Consider the following 21,888-nt stretch of genomic DNA (forward strand, 5'->3'; position numbering starts at 1 on the left):
GAAAAAGAGGATTTAAAAAATAACAAAGACTCAGACCTGTCTCTTCCTTTGTTTCAGACTTCATAAGGGTTAAAAGCCTTTAGAGGAAGAAATACTTAACTCTGAATTTCTTTTTGCCAGAGCCTTGATGAGTAGATGTAAAGAACTCTTGACAGGATTTTTGATTCACGCTGTCCTAAATACAGTGCTGGTAAACCATAGGTAATTAACATTTTGTGTAGAAAAATTGAACACGGAGTAGAGCCTGGTCCTGAAGGACCAGGAATTGCAGTGGGTGCCGTGCGGCTTGATGAAAAACTCCTGCCCAAACTCTGGGATTTTTCTTTTCCATCCCATTCCCTGAACTTCGGGGATTGTGCTTGATGTATGCCAAGCACTCAGGGCTGCTGTCGGGCACTCGGGGCACTCGGGATTATAGACTGGAGGTGCCCCATGGCAGCCTGCCCGTGTTTGGGTCTGCTGCGTGCTGCCTTCCCTGGAGGGGCTGGGTCAGGCGTGCACCCTGGTTCTGGCACAGGCAGGCCCCAGGGAGCCCAGCATCTTGCGGATAGTGCACCCTGGCGAGAGAAGCCCAAAAGGAATAATGCATTCCATGCCTCAGGAATCTGGGTTTCGGACACGGAGAGATTGGACCAGTTTGATAGGGCTGCTGTGTCACGTGGCTAGCATTGGCTTCAGAGTTTGACTCACCTGGGGCCACGTTCTGTGTCTGCCGTGAAATGGCTGCACGACTTTAGACCTGTTGTCACCTTACCTTTGCCCCTCCCTTACTCATCTGCAAAATAGGCGGGACAGTTGTATCTGTCTCATAGTGTCTTATGAAGATAAAGATGTGTTATCCTTGCACCTTCGGGAGTTACCGTTGACGTCGTAATGCAGAACGGGTTCCTGTCGTCACCATAACGTGGAAAAGCCTGGAATACTTCTATATTCCATGTGCACGCTGCAGGTCTAGAGCTAGTCACTTGGGAAGGAATGAAATGGATGCTCAAAGAGCAACAGATGTACTGTGGCAGTGGGACCCTCAAAAAAGTGGGCCTAGAACTGTTTTTATATGAGCCTTGAATGTCTAGGACCCAGAAACATTCAAGTGTTAGAATTTAAAGAAAACTTGATGTACAGTGTGGGAAACTGTCTAGAGTGCACTCACCAGGTTGGAATGAGCCGGTGGGAAGGGCCCACATGTAGCCCCTGTAAGGGACAACGAAGCAAAGCTGTAAGAAGCTTAAAGCACTGTCCTAACCTGGAGCCTTGGTGCCGAAGCCGACCTTCTGCTACCACTCAGAGATCCGTGAGGGTGGTCGAGTAGTGCTTAGAACAGAAGTCTCTGAGGGAGTGAAGTGAATGTTTCAATCCAGAATGGCTTAAGTAAGGTAAGGCACATAGTCTTTCAGCTCTCACGAGCACATGGCTGTCCAGGGTCACTCATTCCTTGAAGGCCAGGGGCCGAGCTTTGCCAGTGTTCAGAGGAGGGAAAGCAGGGGAAACTGGTTAAGAACTGGTGAAAAGTTAAAAACATTGAAAAAGTATACAATCATTCATGTGTTTTAATACATGAAATACAAATGTAAGTGCTTTTTTTTTTTTTTTTTTTCCCTTTGTTTTCAAGAAAGGGAGAGGGGCAGAGGCAGAGGGAGAGAGCATGAGAGAATCTTAAGCAGACTCCATACTGAGCAGGAGCCCGGCATGGGACTCGATCTCACAATCCTGACCTAAAAATCAAGAACTGAACACCTAACCAACTGAGTTAGCTTACCAACCCCGTAAGTTTGAAGAATAGTAAAATAGGCGCCTGAATACCTCACTTTCCCAAAAGAAGTAGAATGCTCTCAGTCCACATATTTCCCCCATGCCCCCTTCTTTGTTATTGGTCCAGTTTTCAGAGAATTAGGCTTTAGAAAAAGGAAAAAGCAAGTTACTTCAGATGAGTTAAAAACACATTGGCTAGCATATTTCAGTATAAATCGAGAAACCATTTTATTAAAGTAGATAATGATATGACTGGAAGGAAGTTATGTATATGTATATGTATATGTATATGTATATATAAATATATATCTAAAGATTTTATTTATTTATTTATTTGTCAGAGTAAAAGAAAGAGAGAGCACACAAGCAGGTAGAGAGGCAGGCAGAGGTGGAGAGAGCAAGGAGCTCAGCTCCTGCTGAGCAAGGAGCCTAATGCGGGACTCGATCCCAGGACCCTGGGATCATAACCTGAGCTGAAGGCAGCGGGTTACCCCCTGAGCCACCCAGGTGTCCTGGAAGTTATATTTTTAATAAAAACAAGACTAGGGCACTAGTCTTGTAGGGCACACTGGGGGGCCCAGTCATTAAGGGTCTGCTTTCGGCTCAGGTCATGATCCTTGGGTCCTGGGATCAAGCCCTGCCATCAGGCTCCCTGCTTGATGGGAAGCCTGCTTCTCCCTCTCCCACTCCCTTTGCTTATGTTCCCTCTCTCGCCTTGTCTCTCTCTCAAAAAAATTTTTAAAAAATCTAAAAAAAAAAAAAAAAAAGAGAAAGCAAGACTAGAATTTCTTAACCCTCTGTTCTTGAGCCATTTTATACTTAGCTCTTCATTGCGGTGGTTCTTTTGTGGGACATGTTTTTTGCTATGTAATTGTACTGGCACTTCAGTTTCTCAAGCTCATGCCTTTCCCCTCTGCACTGTCTAAAAAAGAACGCAGACATTCCATGACTCTGCTTACACAATTTAGTTCTCTTACCCTTGTCCATCGGCTTCTGCGTTTCTTCTCTAGCGCAGCCTGTAGGCTCACTGCATCCATTGGCTGGAACCTGATCATTTTTGGACTGCTAAGTTACATTTTTAGATATATATATTTTTTTAATTCACCAATTTGTCTCAGGAATTTTATTTTGTTTTAAGAGCCTGCTCATGATAGACTTAGAAGGGACAGACTGAATTTAGTTTTTAAAGCTAGTTTTAAATGCAATTTGTACAACCTTCACAAGATTCCCTTTCTTATGATAGTACGGTGTCAGAAGAATTTTGCTGTCCCCCCTCCCCTTTCAGTATAACACTCTCAGGATTCTAACAGACATTGCTTTGATCTTGATTAAACTGTGAATTTTATTTGAAAGTGAAAATTGGCATTTTGGAGGCTATTTATAAGGGTGTGATGACAGTCTTCTTGCAGAATGTCCATTTGAAAGCTGGATAATCACAAAAGGGGTTTGTTTTAAATGGAATATCACTTGGCAACACTTAATGTCATTTAAGAAAATCATTTTTAATTACACAAATAATACCTATAAAAGTTTAATGCACATAAATGTAAAATTCTCTGGCTGCCATTTCCTTGTTCCCCATTTCACCTGCAGAAGTAAGGAAGACCTTTTTCTAATCATTTTGGAATATACTCTTCCCATTTATATGTATGTACATATACACACATAGGTACACCTGCGAAAATACACGTGTATAACAAAAGTAGTATTATACTGTGTGTATTCTGCAAGCTGCAGTTTTAGTTTTATATAGATCATTCAGTAAACGGAGATCTACCTCATTCTTTTCAAATGCTGTGTGGGATGAATGTACCATAGTTCGTTTATCAATTGGGTTGTTAACCATTACATGCTGTGGCATACAGCATTCTGATGAGCGTCTTTGTGTGATTCTCCTAGGCCACATGAGACTGTTTCTCTGGCTTAGGTTTGGAAGAAGTGGAGTTGCTGGATTGTTAACTATCTAGCATTCCCTATATTGAAGTCAATAAATAGAATATTGTTTGGCATGATTGGCCCATTGGTGCTTGTGAAATGAATTTTTTTTTTTTTTAATACTGTCGTTTTAGTTAAATAAGGAGGACAGGAGCCAAGTGTAAAACCAGTGATTCTCAGCACTGGCTGTGCATCAGAATTACCTCTAGGACTTTGTCGGCATCATCACCCTAAGAGAGTGATTTCGTAGGTCTGCAAATAAGTGCACACGGCCCTTAGGATGAAGAGGAAAATTAAATACAAGAAATACATCCCAAGACTTTCTTAGAGTGCCCAAGTTACCCAGTACTGGCTCAGGACTTAGCTTGCCCCATAAAATGCAATCAAATTATAGCCAAAAAATTGGACTTTCTTTCAACTCTTAATATAAGTTAATGGCCTTACCCCGCAAATGCTTAACACATAAATGATTATTTTAAGATTGACAGAGAGGAAGAAATTTTTTCTTCTGTGGAAAAATTTGAGAACATTTTAAATGGGCCACACAGAGAGCATAATGGTTGATGGCCCAGACAATGTGCAGAGGCCGCTGCGGTTCAGATTCCCCCTCTACTGGCTTTATGAACAGTGGCAAGTTACTGGGCCTTTCTGTACCTCAGTTTCCCTATCTGCAAAATGGGGTTAATGATTAATATTGATCTTACAGGGGTATGAGATTATTAAGAATTATTACAGAAAGCAAATGAGCTCCTGACACATTGTGGTTGGTATGAAATATTAGTTGTTACTGTTGTTACTCTTGCTGCTAGTTATCACAGAGACAATTATGAATGCTAATGTCTTAATCTTTAGGTATTGTTTCATGCTCAAAATACTTGTTTTCTAATGACTAGAAACCAGCAACTCGATACATGCTCAGAGATGATAAGGATGAAGAACTTGTACTCTGGAATATCGATTCAAGGTCACTATGATGTAACAAAATGAAGGTTTTCTGTTTCCTTGATATGTTTAAGTCCCAGTTTGTTTATTTTTGCATATTAAAATGGAGAACTAGTTGAGGTTTTTTTCTATGTAATTGGTAGGAAAGCCCACAGACAAAAATAAAGTAGCCTGTATTTGATTTGCTAAAGTATCTGTGGTACTTCGTAACATTTTGTAAAGCAACAAAGCCTTGGAAGTAGGCTTTACTATTGCTTGCCTCTGTTAAAGATTTTTATAGACATAAGGGACGACTGATGCTTGAGGTGAGAATTTTAGGACTTACAAATGAGAGAGGTGATAATTGGCTAAGTTTCTGAGGGGCACTGTGTGGGTGGAAAGATACACATTGAATTGTGGAGAATTGACAAGTCTCATAAATAGCGCCATGAAGTTGAATATTGTTTGCAGAGCATGACATAAGGTTTTAAAAATTTGCTTTTCACTCTGATTCACCTGTTGAATCTCATATTTTAGCTTTGGCTGTATAGTTGGTTATATTCTACCATATAGAAAAGAGGACTTCTTCGTCTGGCATGAAAAGCCCCACCAGGGTCTCTGGCGCTATCTCCTACGAGTACCTCCTTGGCTCTTGCCAGTCACCAAAACAGCTCCGATTATCCACACAACGGGGGTCTTTCTGGCTTTATTTCTGTCATTTTCCTGTTGGGAGTGGACTTTTCTGCACCTGGCAGAGTCCTCTAACCCTAGTAATGAAGGTCAAATGCCTTCTTTGGCCATTCCCTCTGCCCAGTTCGGTCATCTCCCCTCTGCAGGCTGAAGCTTGGCTTCAGAGCTCCATGGTCCAGGTTCTCATACTGGCTCAGCAACATACTAGCTCTGAAACCTTAATTTTTTGTTTTGTTTTGTTTTTTGATATAAAATTCATAGGTCACCTTTTCCATGATTTTAAAGTTTACGTATCAGTGGTTTTTAGAATGCCTATAATCTCGTAAAGACATTGCCATTACCCAATTCCAGATCATGTTTGTCATTCTAAAAAGGAGCTCTTCGTGCATTAGAGCAGACACTCTGCATTTTCCTTCTCCTCGCCTGCCCTTAGGGCTACTTACTGTCTCTCTAGATATCCCTGTTGTGGACATTTCATGTAAATGGAATCATGCAATTCGTGTTTTGTGTCTGGCTTGTTTTACTCTCCATAATGTGTCAGGATTTATCCGTGTGGTAGCATGAATCTTTAGCTACATTTCTCTTATGTATGGATATACCACATTTCATTTATCTGTTCATCAGCTGATGGATATATGGGTTGCTGAGAGTTTCTGAATGTTATGAGTAACACTTGTCTATTCGTTTTGTGAAAAGTATGAGCATATGTTTTCATTTCTCCTGGGTATATACTGAGGAGGGGAATTGTTGGGTAATGTGGTAACACTTGGTTGAACTTTCTGAAGAACTGACAGACTGTTTTCCAAAGTCGCTGTGCTGGTTAACGTTCCCACCAACAGTAAATGAAGTTTCCAAATTCTCCACATCCTTGCCAACACTTGCTGCTGTCTTTTTGATTATAGCCATCTTAGTGGGGGATAAAGTGATATTTCATTGTTCGTTTTTGCATTTCCCTGATGACAAATGACATTGAGTATCTTCTCATGTAATAACTAGCCATTTGTGTTTTTTTTTTCTTTAGACATGTCTGTTAGATCTTTTTTGCCCATTAAAAAATTTTTTTTTAGGGCGCCTGGGTGGCTCAGTGGGTTGAGCCGCTGCCTTCGGCTCAGGTCATGGTCTCAGGGTCCTGGGATCGAGTCCCGCATCGGGCTCTCTGCTCTGCAGGGAGCCTGCTTCCTCCTCTCTCTCTCTGTCTGCCTCTCTGCCTACTTGTGATCTCTCTCTGTCAAATAAATAAATAAAATCTTAAAAAAAAATTTTTTTTTTTAAATTGTTGAATGTAAGAATTCTTTATATATTCAGGATTCTGTTTTTTTTTTTTTTTTTTTTTTAAGGTTTTTATTTGGCACACACACAGCACAAGTAGGCAGAGCAGTAGGCAGATGGAGAGGGAGAAGTAGGCTCTCTGCTGATCAGGGAGCCCGATGTGGGGCTTGATCCCAGGACCCTGAGATCATGACCTGAGCCTAAGGCAGTATCTTAAGCAACTGACCAACCTAGGCTCTCCAGGATTCTGGTTCTTTATCAGATATATGATGTGCAAATATTTACTCCTATTCTGTGGATTACCTTTTTTTCCCTTGATACTGTTTTTTTTTTTTTTTTAAGATTTTAATTATTTATTTGACAGAGAGAGATCACAAGCAGGCAGAGAGGCAGGCAGAGAGAGGAGGGAAGCAGGCTCCCTGTTGAGCAGAGAGACTGATGTGGGGCTCGATTCCAGGACCCTGAGATCATGACTTGAGCCGAGGCAGAGGCTTAACCCACTGAGCCACCCAGGTGCCCCTGATAACTATTTTTTGATGCACAAAAGTTTGTAATTCTTAAAGTGTTCAGTTTATCTATTCTTTTGGGTTTTTTGTACTTTTTGTGTCATGTTTAAAAAGCCCACCTAGGGGCGCCTGGGTGGGTCAGTGGGTTGAGCCGCTGCCTTTGGCTTGGGTCATGATCCTAGGGTCCTGGGATCGAGCCCCGCGTCGGGCTCTCTGCTCGGTGGGGAGCCTGCTTCCTCCCCTCTCTCTCTGCCTGCCTCTCTGCTTGTGATCTCTGTCTGTCAAATAAATAAATAAAATCTTTAAAAAAAAAAAAAAGCCCACCTAATCCAAAATCATGAAGATTTACATCCATATTTCCTTTTAAGAGTTTTATCGTTTTAGCCTTTATATTTAGGCCTTTTATCCATCTGGGGCTAACTTCTGTATGTGCTGTGGATAGAAATACAACATTACTCTTTTGCATGTATATATCTAGTAGGCTAGAACCATCTTTTCTTTTTTTTTTTTTTTTTAAGATTTTATTTATTTATTTGACAGAGAGAGATCACAAGTAGGCAGAGAGGCAGGCAGAGAGAGAGGAGGAAGCAGGCTCCCTGCTGAGCAGAGAGCCCGATGTGGGACTCGATCCCAGGACCCTGAGATCATGACCTGAGCCGAAGGCAGCGGCTTAACCCACTGAGCCACCCAGGCGCCCCCATCTTTTCTTTTTTTCTGAATTTATTTATTTTAGAGAGAGAAAGAGAGTAAGAGCACGAGTAGGACGGGCAGAGGGAGAGCGAGAATCCCAAGCTGACTCTGCACTGAGTGCAGAGCCCAGCACAGAGCTCTGTCTCATGACTCTGAGATCACAGCCTGAGCACCATCTTTTGAAGAGAATGCTTTCCCCATCGAGTGGCCTTGGCACTCTTGTTGAAAATCACTTGGCTATATTGGGAAGGTTCATTTCTGGAATCTTACTCTATTCCATTGATCTATATGTCATCTCTTTATACTGGTTTCACACTGTTTTGATTACTGTAGCTTTGTGTTAAGTTTTGAAGTCGAGATATGGGAGTCCTCCAATCTCGTTCTTTTTCAGGGATTGAATTGAAGGGTCAGCTTGCCCATTTCTGGGAGGAAAAAAGGCAGTTAGAAATCTGATAGGAATTGTGCGAATTTGTAGATCAATTTTGGGGACGCTGACCATTTTAATAATGGTAGGTCTTCCAACCCATGAATACAAGGTGTCTTTTCATTTAAGTCTTTAATTCCTTTCAGCAGTGTTTTGCATTTTCATTGTGCATGTCTCTCATTTCCTTGGTTAAATGGATTCCCAAGTATTGTATTCTTTTTTTGATTTTATTATAAATGGAACTGTTTAACTCTGGAAGTTATAGAGATTTTCTTTTCAAAGCTTTAGTTTCTGTGCATGCAAAATGGAATTTATGTTAAGTACCTTTTCTCCAGTTGTTGAGTTAGTTAACATAAAGGTTTCAAGTAGGCCTGATAGTTCAAGCTAAATGTTAAATATTGGGCTGTGAACTCTCTGAGGAGTGGAGTTTTGCCATGTGTATTTTTGAGACATTCTTCCTCCCCCGTTCAGGTAACATTTAGTGCCGGGCCTATTGGTACTGAGGGAGTGTAGACAGGTGGACAAATTGTCCTGCATCATCAATTTCAGTTCTGAAGTTTGAAAGTTAACATAGATTGGGAGTTAGGGACTCTAATCCCTCCTTATATTTCATATTTTGATAGGGCTTCTTTTCTTATACAAGTAAATAACTTGTACAATAATTTTACCATCTCTTAAGATAGTGAACTTACTTCTCAAGATGGTTGAATGGACCTTGATTTACTAAAGGAGTTGGAAAGCAAGAATTCATTGCATTGGTGAACTCATAGTCCTTTATGTGCCAAAATTGTAAATGGAATTAAAATGTCTTAATTTATGACATTGTAAGCCACAGTATTAAAGAATCGAGTAGTTTCAGTTCTATGTTAATAATTAGTATGAAATGCAGTCTTTTTTAATTAGGATTATAAAATACTTCCTTTTTCTGAGTACTGTAATTTCTAAAATTCTTATATCAGAAAAATTTATAAATGGTATTTATTTTATAAGTGTAAAACAGAGAAAGCTTTAAACTTGATCTCATGGTAAACAGCATTGGATTTCTCACCCTAAGTGTAACAGCTCAGTTTTCTAAGAACTTGTGTTACTTCTTCTGTCTCCCCAACAGAGTCTGGGTAAGAGTGCCTTTGTTCTGTTTAGCAGCTGGGATTAACTATTAATGATCCTCTGCTGTGTTGAGAAACATGTAGGCAGTTTTCAGGGATTAGTTCCATTACATTTCATTACTGATAGAGGAAGGACACTGATGATGATGCTAATAAAATGAAACATTTATTTAAGCATGCGTATTTTCACATTTTAATGCATTTTTGTATTTATTGTCCTGAAATTCCTCAGCATGGAAAGAACAAAAACAATGCTAACAAATATTGTCTGATGTACTGTTAAGTCTGAAAGCACCCCTGCAGGGTCAGGATGGGTGACCTGGATCTGGGGCTGGTGCAGGCACAGCCAGAGCCCCTGACTCCTCTTCTTGCCTCTTGCTTGCAGGCTTCTGGGGGTGAGTAAGGATGGGAATCCCAGTTTGAGGGGATTGACCCACTTTTCTCACTACAACTTGAAAATCAGTAGCAAACCTTTCCTTTTATTTTTTTAATTTTTTTTTTTTTAAAGATTTTATTTATTTGTCAGAGAGAGGGAGCAAGAGCGAGCACAGGCAGACAGAGTGGAAGGCAGAGTCAGACAGAGAAGCAGGCTCCCTGTGGAGCAAGGAGCCCGATGTGGGACTCGATCCCAGGACGCTGGGATCATGACCTGAGCCGAAGGCAGCTGCTTAACCAACTGAGCCACCCAGGCGTCCCAAACCTTTCCTTTTAAACTAATCTTTCTTTTGGGTTATAAATTGCACTCAGTAATAATTTAAGAAGTGACAGAGGAAACCTATTTCCTCTAGTAAATGAAGTTTGTCATAAGTGGCAGCAGCAGCTACCGTGGAAGTTCAGACTGAAGCCTCACCAGCTGGAGACCTCCTCCTCCTCCTCCAGTCCCCTCCACCTCCCACCTCCGCCCCATTTTAGGGTTTGGCGTGAACACAGTGTACTCCACTGGCACCGTACCACGTTCAGGAACACAAGTAACCCTGTTTGGGGGATTATAGTATGAGGAAATTTGATACTAGAAAAAGACTACTTTTAAGGAAGGGGGTGAAATTGGGACTTCTGTCTAGAAGAATAAAATCAGGTTTGGAAAGTAAGTTTGAATTGTAAAACTTGAATTGTAATTTAAAAATAAGTCCTGAGTAGTAGAGTGTACAAAGACTGTATCAAGTGTTAGTTGTTTTTGACATGTGTTTTCCTACTAAATTTTATATAATAAAGTGATTGGATATCTTTTAATTGGTAATGCAGTTGTAATGAAGGACATTTTTGTAAACTATTTAAGAGTTTTATTATTTTCCCCATTAGTTACTGATAAATAATTATCATTCTTGATACACTTGGCATATTATTGTCCTTGTTGATTTTTCTCATCAATTACTAACCTTCCTGACTCCTCCCGTGACCTCATTTCTCAGTCTCTATCCTCACTTGGGATTCCAACATTTCATTATTATCTTCCACCAACTTGGTCAAATGTTGCACCTTGTGTTGCCTTTTTTCAGTTTTCACTTTGTTCTGGGTTTGCATTCTATTTGAATTGTTGGGAGTATATGAGAATCAGAGAGAGAGAGAGAGAGAAGAGGGTTGATGGGCAGATATAGAGGCTAGGGATAACCAGGGACAGTTTGAATGGTCAGTTCATTAACAATTGTTTTTGTTTGCACAATTTTTGCTTTTCTGTGTGTTCTTATAAAGGATGACTTGAATAGTGAATGCAGGATAGCAAGGACTCCTTTTTAAGACTGAACTGTCTTCATGGTGTTGGCCAGTCAGTCACCGACCTTCTTAGCGGTTTTGCACAACTTGCTTTACTCCTACCCCTTTATGAAGGGTATCGTCTGTGTCCGTTTTTGAATTTTGAGTCGGGAACACAGTACTTGGTCCCAGATGGTAGTATCAGGGCTTGACATTTGAGCCAGAAAGCTTCTGCAGGCCCAACGTTTTTTATTTAAATGGGAGCCCCTTAAAGGTACTTGCAGGATGAAGTTGGAGACACACACACACACACACAGAGAGAGAGAGAGAGAGAGAGAGAGAGAGAGAGAAGGCTGCTAGCCAGCATCCCGGGACAGCAGAGTCTGTGAACATGCGAAAGAGAGCGGAGAAGCAGTTAATTGGTAGTGACAGGAGACGCGGAATTAGGGTCACAGAGGTGTTGAATCACCAGAATGCGGAAGCATTAAGATGGAGAGCAATCCCTCAGAGCACTTGGTAACAGAACCGAGTATCAAGAGCTGCCCTGCCTTTTGAGCAAGATTCTCACTGGGAGGCCTGTGGAGGCATTTTTCTATTCTTAACTTCTAGATGTTTTCTTGCAGTATTATCCTATCACCTGAAGCAAACTGAGCACATACCTGTTTCTTGTAGCCTGAAACGGCTCCAAATATATATAAAGCATTAATTTTAAAAAATCCCCCTTATTTATGTGTATTCAAAATAAAATCAGCTTTGTGAATGATTATGTAAAGAATTTGGCAAGAGAAAAGAAGTTTAGTAAATCTGTTGGAATAACACCCATGAGAAAAGGATGTAGATGTAAGAATTGAGGTCTTATTTAATTTCCATGTCCTCAAAGGAAGGGGGGGGTCCCATGTGAGCTTGTGGTGGGTGTGTAGTGCTGTACAGGACGTGGTAGTCTCATGTTGCCACTGCTCTCCGGATCCAGGTGGATTTGGTGCTGTCCACTTTCCCTCCCGGGTTGTCTGTTCTGTGAAGCATATCCTTTATTGGACTTTATTTTAATAGCACTTACTGGTCACTGCTATTCTGGGTTCTTAGGGACGGGCTTAGCTCTGGACTCAGCCATGTGTCTCCAGACTCATGTTATTAAGTGGAAAATGAAATATTAGAGATAATAGGCCATTAACCAAAGAGTTAAAAATAATCATCTTTACAAGGAATTTGAATATCTTTTAAAGTGTAGGTATGAGAATAAAAGATTTTTGTGAAGAAGGTTTAGGGGTTGGTTAGAAGACCATGAGTTGGGAGATTATGGTGAATTTGTTTTTCCCTTTTGGTGTGTAAAGTGACGAATAATCAGAGTATGATGTCATAGATGGAGCAGTTATAATGGAGAAAGCCGACCAATAGTGATGATTTTAATTAATTAGAGATATGAGAAAATAGAATTTAGAAGCTGATTTTACTTATTTTTTTTTAAAGATGTTGTTTATTTATTTGAAATATATATAGAGAGAAAGCACAAGTGGGAAGGGGAGGGAGAAGCAGGCTCCCTGCTAAGCAGGGAGCCCGATTTGGGGCTCAATCCCAAGACCCCGGGATCATGACTTGAACCGAAGGCAGGCAGAACAGATTGAGACATATAGGCGTCCCGAAGCTGATTTTAAAGAAGCTGAATGTTCTGCTTGGGTTGCTTGTCTTTGGAAACTTACCTGTAGCTCTCAGGGACAGTGGTCTTATGGGGAAGGTGAAGAGTATTCTTGCTATCAGTTGTTAATCTTTTTAACTCTCTGATTTCTTCTTCATAAATTCAGGTGGTCCAGCTAGGTGATGATCTCTGAGGTTTCTCCCCAAGTCTGTAGTTGTTGGAAGCTCTGGCTAATTGTATCTGGAAATGTATATTTAAGGAAACCAAGTTAGCTAGATTGTAACTTTGACTAGAATAGGTTAAGAAAACCATCAAAGACTCAGTAAGTAAGCGTGAATTGCAGTGAAATGTCAGGTCCCCATCCCTAAGGAAGCTGTGGTCTCAGGGGTGTTGGCCAAGAGTGCATATATTTTAGGAATTCTCTAGTGCAAGTGTATGTGATCTGCAGAGGGCAGAGGAGGTGAAGTGTGTGCTGTCTGGGCGCTGTCGGAGGGGAGGTGGCGCTTGGGCTGAGTGAGATTAGAAAAGGGAGGTGGGGGCACAAGGGAAGCAAACTGGGCACTGGGATCCCAGGGAAGGAAACTGTGTCAGAAAAGAGTTGGTGTGAGAAAGCATAGTGTGTTTGGGGGATCACAGAGTAGTGCTGAGTAATGCTGGAACATAAAATAGATTGAAAAGGGTGAGTGGTGGTAATGGTAGCCCAGATGAGACAAGGGTGCTAGTCTGGGATCCTTCAGAAATTTCTGGCTCAGGAGGGTAACGCTGCTGCTGTTCAGGGAGATAAAGACTTTAACAGGAGATCCTAGACTGAGGCTTTGATGAGGTTAGCTTTAAGATGCTATGTTCAGGGCATGTCAGGACCATGTATGTAGGGGAAGATGTCCGGTAGGGTTGGAAGGACTTAAAGTTCTGGGTTGCAGGAGAGAATATGGGACTCGAAATTCAGGTTTAGTCATCCTCAGTGTCCTTTGGTTGTGGATGTCAAGGGAATAGATGGAAGAGTCAGTGAGTAAAAAGAGGTCATGCAAGAGAAGTATCTCTAACAGGTAAGGTTTGTGTGAAAAAAGATGATACGGCAAAGCACCTAGAGTTAGGAGGAGAATCATAATAACACAAAAGGATTAGAAAAACAAACTTGTGTTGTCCCATAATGTTGCTTAGAAATTAGAACAAAATTGTGATTCCCCCCCAAAAAAAATCAACCATAATTTTGAATATGCTTATTCAGACTACATAGGAACCACTTGTTCATTTTCTTTGTGAAATAAAGACGTGTGGCCTTAGTACTCATTGGCCTGAGTGAATAAATAGAGACTGGTTGGTTGAATAAATATGTATTTGCGGGGTTGTAAGACTGCCGCTTTGGAAGAACTGAGGAGTGGTGGTGAAAAGAGTAATTTAGAATTGTGGGGGTAGGGGACACAAGGTTTTAAATTAACTATAAAAGCAGACTGGATCTCTACATGTATTCATAGACTGAAATACCTTCTAAGAGGGTCCAAGGTTTACATGCTAAATAAAATTATAAAGTATTGGAAGGAAACAGGGTGATTTTAAAAATTTGGTGTGGGGAAAATCTAAATGTAGCAGAAAGACTATCATTCATTAAGGAAGATATTGGTGGACTTAAATGAAAAAAAAAAAAAAAAAAAAAAAGGATCCTAGATACGTGAATGAAACAGGAACAGCCAGCTAATTTGTAGTGTGTGTAAGAGTGAGGGGTTCAGGAGGCTGAGGTCTTAGCCAAGGGTTTTTTGAAGACCTGTCTGTCACTGTGAACACCGCATGGAAGGTGTTGTTGTGGGATGGCTTCTAGAGTTGTTAATGAATGTGGGGAGGAATCAGACTATGGCTGATATTGGCAAGGAGGAGTGAGTAGTAGAGTAGACGGGATACACTGGCCTCAGAGTATACAGTATTCACGTAGTATTTGTGAATATTCCTAAACGTTTTAGTCCTTTGGGAGCTAGAAACAAATCTGAAGGTTTAAAGAAAGTGTGAAAATGGTGGTAGAAACCTGTCCGTGCATTATTGGAAACCATTTTGGTTTGGAACTCTCAAAGTTTTAACTTTTGTTTCTAATGTTTATACACTTCCCTAAGAGCTGTGCAGTTGAAACTTGGGGGTCTTCCCCCACCCAAAGATTCTGTTTATTTGAGAGAGAGAGAGATTGTGACTGGGAGGAAGAGGGACAAGTGGACTCTGCACTGAGCCTGGCACTGGTTTTGATCCCACAACCCTGAGACCATGACTCAACCCGAGTTGAAACCAAGAGTCAGACACTTAACTGACTGAGCCACCCAGGTGCCCCTAAACTTGGGGTCTTTCAGCTTATGTGCCCAGATCTTCTGCACACCAAAGTGCAAATTTTTTGTCTTTTTGAAATGAACAATCACCACAATGAAGAAGGATTCAAATGTAACCACATTTCTGACTTGACTAGTTGAGAAACAAGAGTAACTCTCTACATGGGGAGGCTGAGATACAGATTAGAGTTACAATTCCATATATAATCAAACTATAGTGACAAAAAAGTATATGTTGAGCTTGATAGCAAGAGGGAGAAGGTGGATCAAAACTGTGGAAAAGCTGCTTAAGGCAGGACAGACCTAGTGTATATACCTCATTAACTCATTCGACAAGTATTTGTTGCGGATTGCTATTCTCTGCCAGACACTCCCTAGCAGTAGACAAGGAGGGCTGACCCCTGTCCAGCACGACCCTCCATCTGCATGACTGTCACAGAACACTGTATTTCATTAAATCCCCACAGCAGCCCTTTCTGAGCCCCATTATTATCCCCATTTTATAGGAGAGGAGATAGAGGCTTTTAGAAAGTCTAAGTAATTTCCCCAAGGTCATGTGGCTATTAAAAACGTTGGAGGAGCCTGCCTTCATATCCACGGCTGCTGGTGGCCGAGCCTGAGCTCTTAAACGCTGTGCTCTTCTGAAGCTGGGGGTGTGGGTGGGGGTGGGGGCTTAGTAAATGTTTGCTGTGGCACCTGGTGCTGTACTCTGTTAACCACGTAGGAATCCTCAAGGTAAGTTTCATTGTCGTCGTCTCCGTCTCCGTTTAACCACCGTGTGGTGTGCTCTCCCCGGTGGTTAGGGAGTTTGGCCACAGTCTGTGGCAGATTCTGTTCTCTCATCACATGTTCGTGCCGGTTTTATGGAGTGCCCACTGGATGAAGCCGGAGCTTAAACAATTTGGAAAATCCCTTATTTTAACAACGTTGAAAGGCTATATTCTGAACAGGTCCATTGTATTTTAGGCAACAAAAAAACCCCCCAAACTAAACTAATTTTTATTCCCTTTTCCTTTTCTATCTTTCCATATTTCTTTGATTTTTGTAATCAGTATTCTTAAAAATTAAGATTTGTTTTCCCCGTAAAACCCTCCAAACTCTTGAGGTCCACTTTGGACTCCTGTGACTGCCTCTAGTTGAATTTCAGGGGCCAGGTGTTTTATGTTTGGTGTGTGAACTTTTTATTATGCATAGAAATCACATTTATGAATAGGAAAACAGCTTCGCGTGTGAAATAGTCTAATGGGACCTTGTCAGTTTGGATCACATAAAATTACGTACTTTTAGGTTAGTCATTAGTATTTTTAAAGGAAATGTGTTAGGGTCCCCCCCCCCTTTATTTTTACTTCTCCTTCCCTTTTAGTCTGTTATCTTTTTTTTCCCCCCAAATCAGTATCAGCAATTTTCTTTTAATTAAATTGAATTGGCGCTTCCATTTCTATTGCAGATGGCATTGTGAGTCCTTTCCTAAAAGGACAAGTATATTATCTGCTCGGTGACTGGGTGTTGCTGTTCACTTGTGCTGTATTGCGAAGGAGGAGGGGAGAATTAAGGTGTAAAATAGAAGTCTTTTTCTAAAGGAGTTAGGGACTAGGTATTAGACAGATTCTTCAATTAAAGACAAGCAAGAAATTATAACAGGGATTAAAAAAAATTCCAATCTATAAATTGGGGTTCTGGTTTAATATTTCATTCTTAAGTGACAAAAATGATTCACTGAGCCATATTTTTTAGGGCCGGTGAAATGCAAGGAGCCAAGGGTTGAACATCTGTTCCTTACAGCTCATACCTTTCTTACCCAGGCTTCTCAGATGATCTAGGGTATCGAATGCAGTGGTGAGTGTTTCTTGTTTGTGTTTTAATTTGCTGCATTTGAAATCTTCTGGCAGAGCCGTGCTAGTTCTACCTTAAAAAAGAAAACACCCCTCTGCTTAAAAGAAATGGTACTTCCTGCTTTCATAAACAGTCATGTGCATAGTTTAGCAAGGCCTGGTGCCTCTGGAGCTTTTCCCTTTATAGCACCATCGAATCCCAGTCCTAACAGAAGTACTGCGAATCTTGTGGCCTCTTTTTGAACAAAAGGGATCAGAGACAAAAAATCTGTTGATATAAAGCTTGAAAGCAAGGGCAGGCAATCTTGGTTGTGAATATTTTCTGATTTTTCCAGAAATCAAGCAGAAGATTGAGCTGCTGATGTCAGTTAACTCTGAGAAGTCGTCCTCTTCAGAAAGGTACAGCTACATCTCTTGCATGAACAATTAATGGTGTAGCATTGCTAAGAAACAACCAGGACGTGTTTTTTTCCTTGTTAAGTTTGCTGTCTAATGTACTGTACTGCATGCTGGTCATTGTGGTGTATTGAAGATGTGTATTTGGGCAGGCTGTTCTGCTTTTACAAAGGGTAATTGATTTTTTAAAAAATAGTGAAGCCGAATCAGCTGCAGCATGTAACCATAGCCCAGCAGAGCGCTCGTTCATGTGTGACAGCTGTTGGAGGCTTTAGAAAATAATTTACTTCGTTGCAAAACAAAAATCTTGCTTTCTTTAAGGAAATATTAGTATTAGATTTTCTTCCTGTATTTTGAGGTTGTTGCTACAAAATTACCAACATGATTTGTACCATGTAGGTTAAAAATACTTGGCTTTTGGTTGTCATAAATATTTTCTTATGTGGAAAGGGAGTGCCATTTGTAAATAGCTTAGGAATTGCAAACCCACAGATTAGTCACATTCTGAAAGAGATATGATGCTCCTTCAAGTCTGTGCTAGGAAATGGAACAGTCACTGCATGCAGTAATGGTTCGTGCCTGCAGGTAAGGACAAAATGACTCAGAAGTGTTTTTAAAGCAATTATTTTATCTGTCAGTCAAATGCTTATACCTGTAAAAGGAGGTATTTCCTTAAAATTGCTATTTTACTTAATAAATGGAATTAAGATATTTTTATCTCCAGCCAGAAATGAGGCTATATAGTTGCCCATTTTGATATGTAAATATTGTGTTCACCCCTGTTTGCCAAAATTGTGCATACTACATAATGTTTTAAATTGAGGTTCCTGGGCATATAGCTGATGCTTACCTTTCTCTTGGTTACCTAACAGTTTATACTTTATGTTGATATTTTGTATTGAAGGTGTGTTGATTTGTCTCTCTAGTGGTTAGTTTTCAGGTTATCTTTTTTGTTCACAGATTTAATATTTAGGAAAATATTATGGAGGCATGATTTAGTAGTTGAGGATGATCGAGGAAAAGCACTGGGGAAAAAAATGAGGTGAAGAAGCTACCATGGTAAAATGGGTTTAATTCAAGTAAACTAGTGTATGGAAGACGTGAGTTGATGGCAAAATGATGACATTAAATCGATTTATTAGTGTAATTAAGGGAAAGGCTCCTGGCTGTAATTTAGAACATTACAAATAAGATATTAACTGCTTTCTTCAGAAACTGAAAAATAGAAAAATTTATTCACATTTGTGTTTATTTTTATGTAGTTTCTAACTCCTGGTTTGTGGCTAGCCATCCGATTTTGAACACTCTTGTTTGCTGAGATGAAAAACAATCTTGAGTCTTGTGGGTGTTCTGCCAGTAAAAATGGTGGTGATGGGAAGGGAGAGGGTAGCGGTGTAAATAGTGGCGGTCCGGATGCCAACTGTAATGTTGGAGTTTGTTACCAGGAAGAGCATTTTCAGTGGGATGGTGGCAATAATTATGTCAGCTCTTCTGAATAGCATAAATTCTGGGTTGATCAATTGAAGGTTGGACAGAATGGATGAGTCTTGGCGAGAAACACGTTAGGAATGTGTGAGGTTCTATGATTAAAATACATTTTTCTAAGGAAAGGCACTAAAATATTTTGGTAATTACATTTATTTATTTTATTATTATTGTTATTTACTATTTTAAAAGTCTTTTTACCTACACTCTTGTAGTTAAATTCAATGGAAAGGGAGGTTGCATGTGGTTATGGTTTCAAAGTTGAGAAATCAGCCACTAGGCTTATGACAGCTTTATACACACTTTTACCAGAGTTTGTTTGTTCTGCTTTTGGGGGTGCTTAGACATATATGACCCTTGTGATATGCTGACTTCATGGGTGATAAATGTAGTTTATGAGTCAGCCAACACTTTGCAAGGAAGTTGCTTCATTAATGTATATATATATTAAAAAATTGAACTTACGCCTTTTTTCCTCTTCTTTTCAAAAGGCATACAATAATGAGTAGCCAAGCCTTTGTCTTTTCAAAGTGTCTGAAAAAATTTGAGAAACAAGAATATGAAGTTAAAAAAAAATTCATGGCCTAGTAATGCTATATCGTGCCCATGAATGTAATAGCTTGTAACATCAGGTAACATTATATCACATCCTCCAGTTCCTCGTCCTCCAGTTACTTCAGTTATTGAAAGTCTTAGTTGTTGTTGTTGTTTTAATTTAGCTGTTTGAGTGTTTGAGTCATGACCTTTTAAGTCTTAAAGCTATTTGGAATTTACATCTGGTCAGTATTTTTTTTTTTTTTTTTTTTTTTTTTTTTGGTAAAAATGATGAAGAAAGCCTATCTTCTTTAAAAGAAGGGAGAAGCTACTTGTTTGCAGGAAACCAAAACTTAACATTTTCCACAATTGATTTTGTTTACTGCAGCATAGAATGATCTTTTGATATTTCAGGCCATCCAGTGGAGAAGCAACATTTCTAAGTATAAAATATAATAAATACAAACAGTGATGTCCTAATAATTCTTCCATCTCATATTTTTAACCTGCTTCATGGGAATTGCTAGTCCTGTGTGACATCTAGTGTTGGTTGAATCAGTTCTTGTTCAGACAGTTTTATAAAATGGGAGAAACAAAACAAAAAATAAACCTAATTTACTTTTGTGGACTTAGGATCCTTCATTAAGGAATAAATCTGATTAGAAGCAATATATGGAATTTTGAAGGTTGTTTTGGAGCCTAAATAAGAAAATATATTTTCTTAACACATATCTCAATAAAACTTTGACATTTAAGATTATATTTTTACCTTTAACAAAGTAGTGGGGGTCCATGGATGTTATTTTGTAGGGGATGCTAGGAGTCCTGTTCAGAATGGCTAGGAGTCCTGTTCAGAATGGCTGACTCATAGGATGAAATCCATTGGGGTGACAAAATTGTTTTTTGGTTTTAAGCTTTGGAGAAAGGGGGAAAATGTTAACTTGGTTTTTTAAATTAAGGACAGAGAACATTATTGAATGAATTAAACAACAACAAACCACGTGATACCTGATGGATGTCGTTGCCAGTTAAGAGGAACATCTGTCGATTGCAAGGGGGCCCCTTCTGCAGATTTTAGAAGCAAATCGTAACTACCGGTAATCTCCTTTTCAATTGCTGCCTGTTGAATGAGTGAATGTATTCATCTTAAATATGGTAGTGAGAGGACCATTCGAAGGTTACTTCCTTACCTATCCCCATTTAATGAAAAAAAGAAAGCTGTGAACGTTTGTTTGATATAAAAACTAGGTTTTCAAGGTTTTGTTTCTTCTTGACTTTTCTTAGCCACAACACTTCTGGGATTTGGAAATTTATGGGGTGGAGTGGGTGGGGAAGAGGAGGAAAAGGAGTAGTAATCATGATAATAGCTAGCAAAAAGGTGGTAATCATTTATTAAACAGTTCCAAATAGAAGTTCTAAGTGAGGAGGGAGGAGGAGGAGGGGGATGGAGAGGAAGGGCGGGAGGGAGGGAGCACGCATGCGCACGCTGTGCGGAGGCCTCTGACACAGCCTCCCCTGAAGGACCTGAAGTGAGCAGAAGGAACTTTTTGCTTTATTAAAATTTTTGTCCAGCTGTATTGCTAGTTCTTCAGTGAACTCATGAACGAAATCCGACAATTCTTAATCAGTAAAGAAGGGTTGAGCCCAAGGTGCTCAGAGTGAGGATTCCCAGTTTTTACATGCGGACTCCTGGGAGGGTGGGGAGTTTGAGGAGTTTATGAACCTGCATTCACACAAAGCTTTGCTCCCAACTCTCTTGTGAAATGTAAATGTTGTTGTTGTAATTAATAAAGTTCACAGTCTGTCAGAAGTTTGCATTTTCCCAGATACCAAAAGGATCATTTCCTGTGTGTATGTTAGATATTTGACATTTTGGGGGGGTTAAAAGGGCTCTTTATACTGTAGCAGATAAGGGCTAGCTGAGGTTATAGTATCCCACAGAGCTAGCACTTAATTGAATTTATAAATTGGTAACTACCTTCTTCAGGAGAAGAGAGAAAGGAAGAGGGAGAAAGTATAAAAACATTGGCGCTGTGGCCTATGTTCTGCCGATGCTGTATAAACAGGATTGTGAGAAGTGATAGAGATTGTTGTCCCTACCCCAGCATAAGAAGGGCATTTGAAACACACAGAGAACCTTTGCTATTTTTGTGTGTGTATTTTAATTCCTTTTCTTATTTTGGAGCCTCATAAGTGAAAGAGAAAGGGCATATGATAATGATGCGTGGTTGCAGAAAGCAAAAAGGGAAGCCTGGAAGAATAAGGGGAAGGGAGGGGGAATATTTAAAAATCAGGATGGGAGAGATAAGTCAAGGGTATTCGGGGGAAAGGGTCCAGGACCAAGGTGTCTTTTATTTGTTCTTGTGTCAAATGTATTTTCCTCCATGTCTCTGTGGTGAACTAAGAGCAGTCATGGAAGGATAGCCAGATTTTACAAAAAAATTCCCTCTTCCGGGGTGCCTAGCTGGTTCAGTCGCTAGAGTGTCTGACTCTTGATCTCAGGGGTTGTAAGTTTGGGTCCCATGTTGGGTGTAGAGATTACTTAAAAAACCCAAAAACACGAAAAAAGAGATCTTAAAATTCTCTCTTCATTGTAATTTCTGTCTACCCATTCCAGCTCCCAAGGCGGGGTGGGTAGTTAGTGGTGACTGTCTCTCTCTTTCTCATCGTCACTTCAGCCATAGTCTGAGCTTGCAGGGCAAGTGCACTTGGGACAGACTTTC

At 40.2% G+C, this 21,888-nt stretch overlaps 1 protein-coding gene across 11 annotated transcripts in view; it reads left to right on the top strand.

Moving 5' to 3' along the window:
• The window catches only part of SRPK2 (SRSF protein kinase 2), a 250,181-nt gene that overhangs the window by 86,921 nt on the left and 141,372 nt on the right, over positions 1 to 21,888 (top strand). For 3 of the 11 annotated variants that reach the window (XM_045089682.1, XM_045089685.1, XM_045089686.1), the window contains exon 3: positions 17,086 to 17,149. The exons of the other annotated variants lie outside the window; for them this stretch is intronic. In XM_045089682.1, coding sequence (XP_044945617.1) covers positions 17,086 to 17,149 — 64 coding nt within the window. The remainder of the gene's footprint in view (positions 1 to 17,085; positions 17,150 to 21,888) is intronic. 11 annotated transcript variants of the gene reach the window in all.

This window comes from Mustela putorius, unplaced genomic scaffold, assembly GCF_011764305.1.
Source record: "Mustela putorius furo isolate JIRA1106 unplaced genomic scaffold, ASM1176430v1.1 tig00003845_pilon_pilon_pilon, whole genome shotgun sequence".
NCBI lineage: Eukaryota > Metazoa > Chordata > Mammalia > Carnivora > Mustelidae > Mustela > Mustela putorius.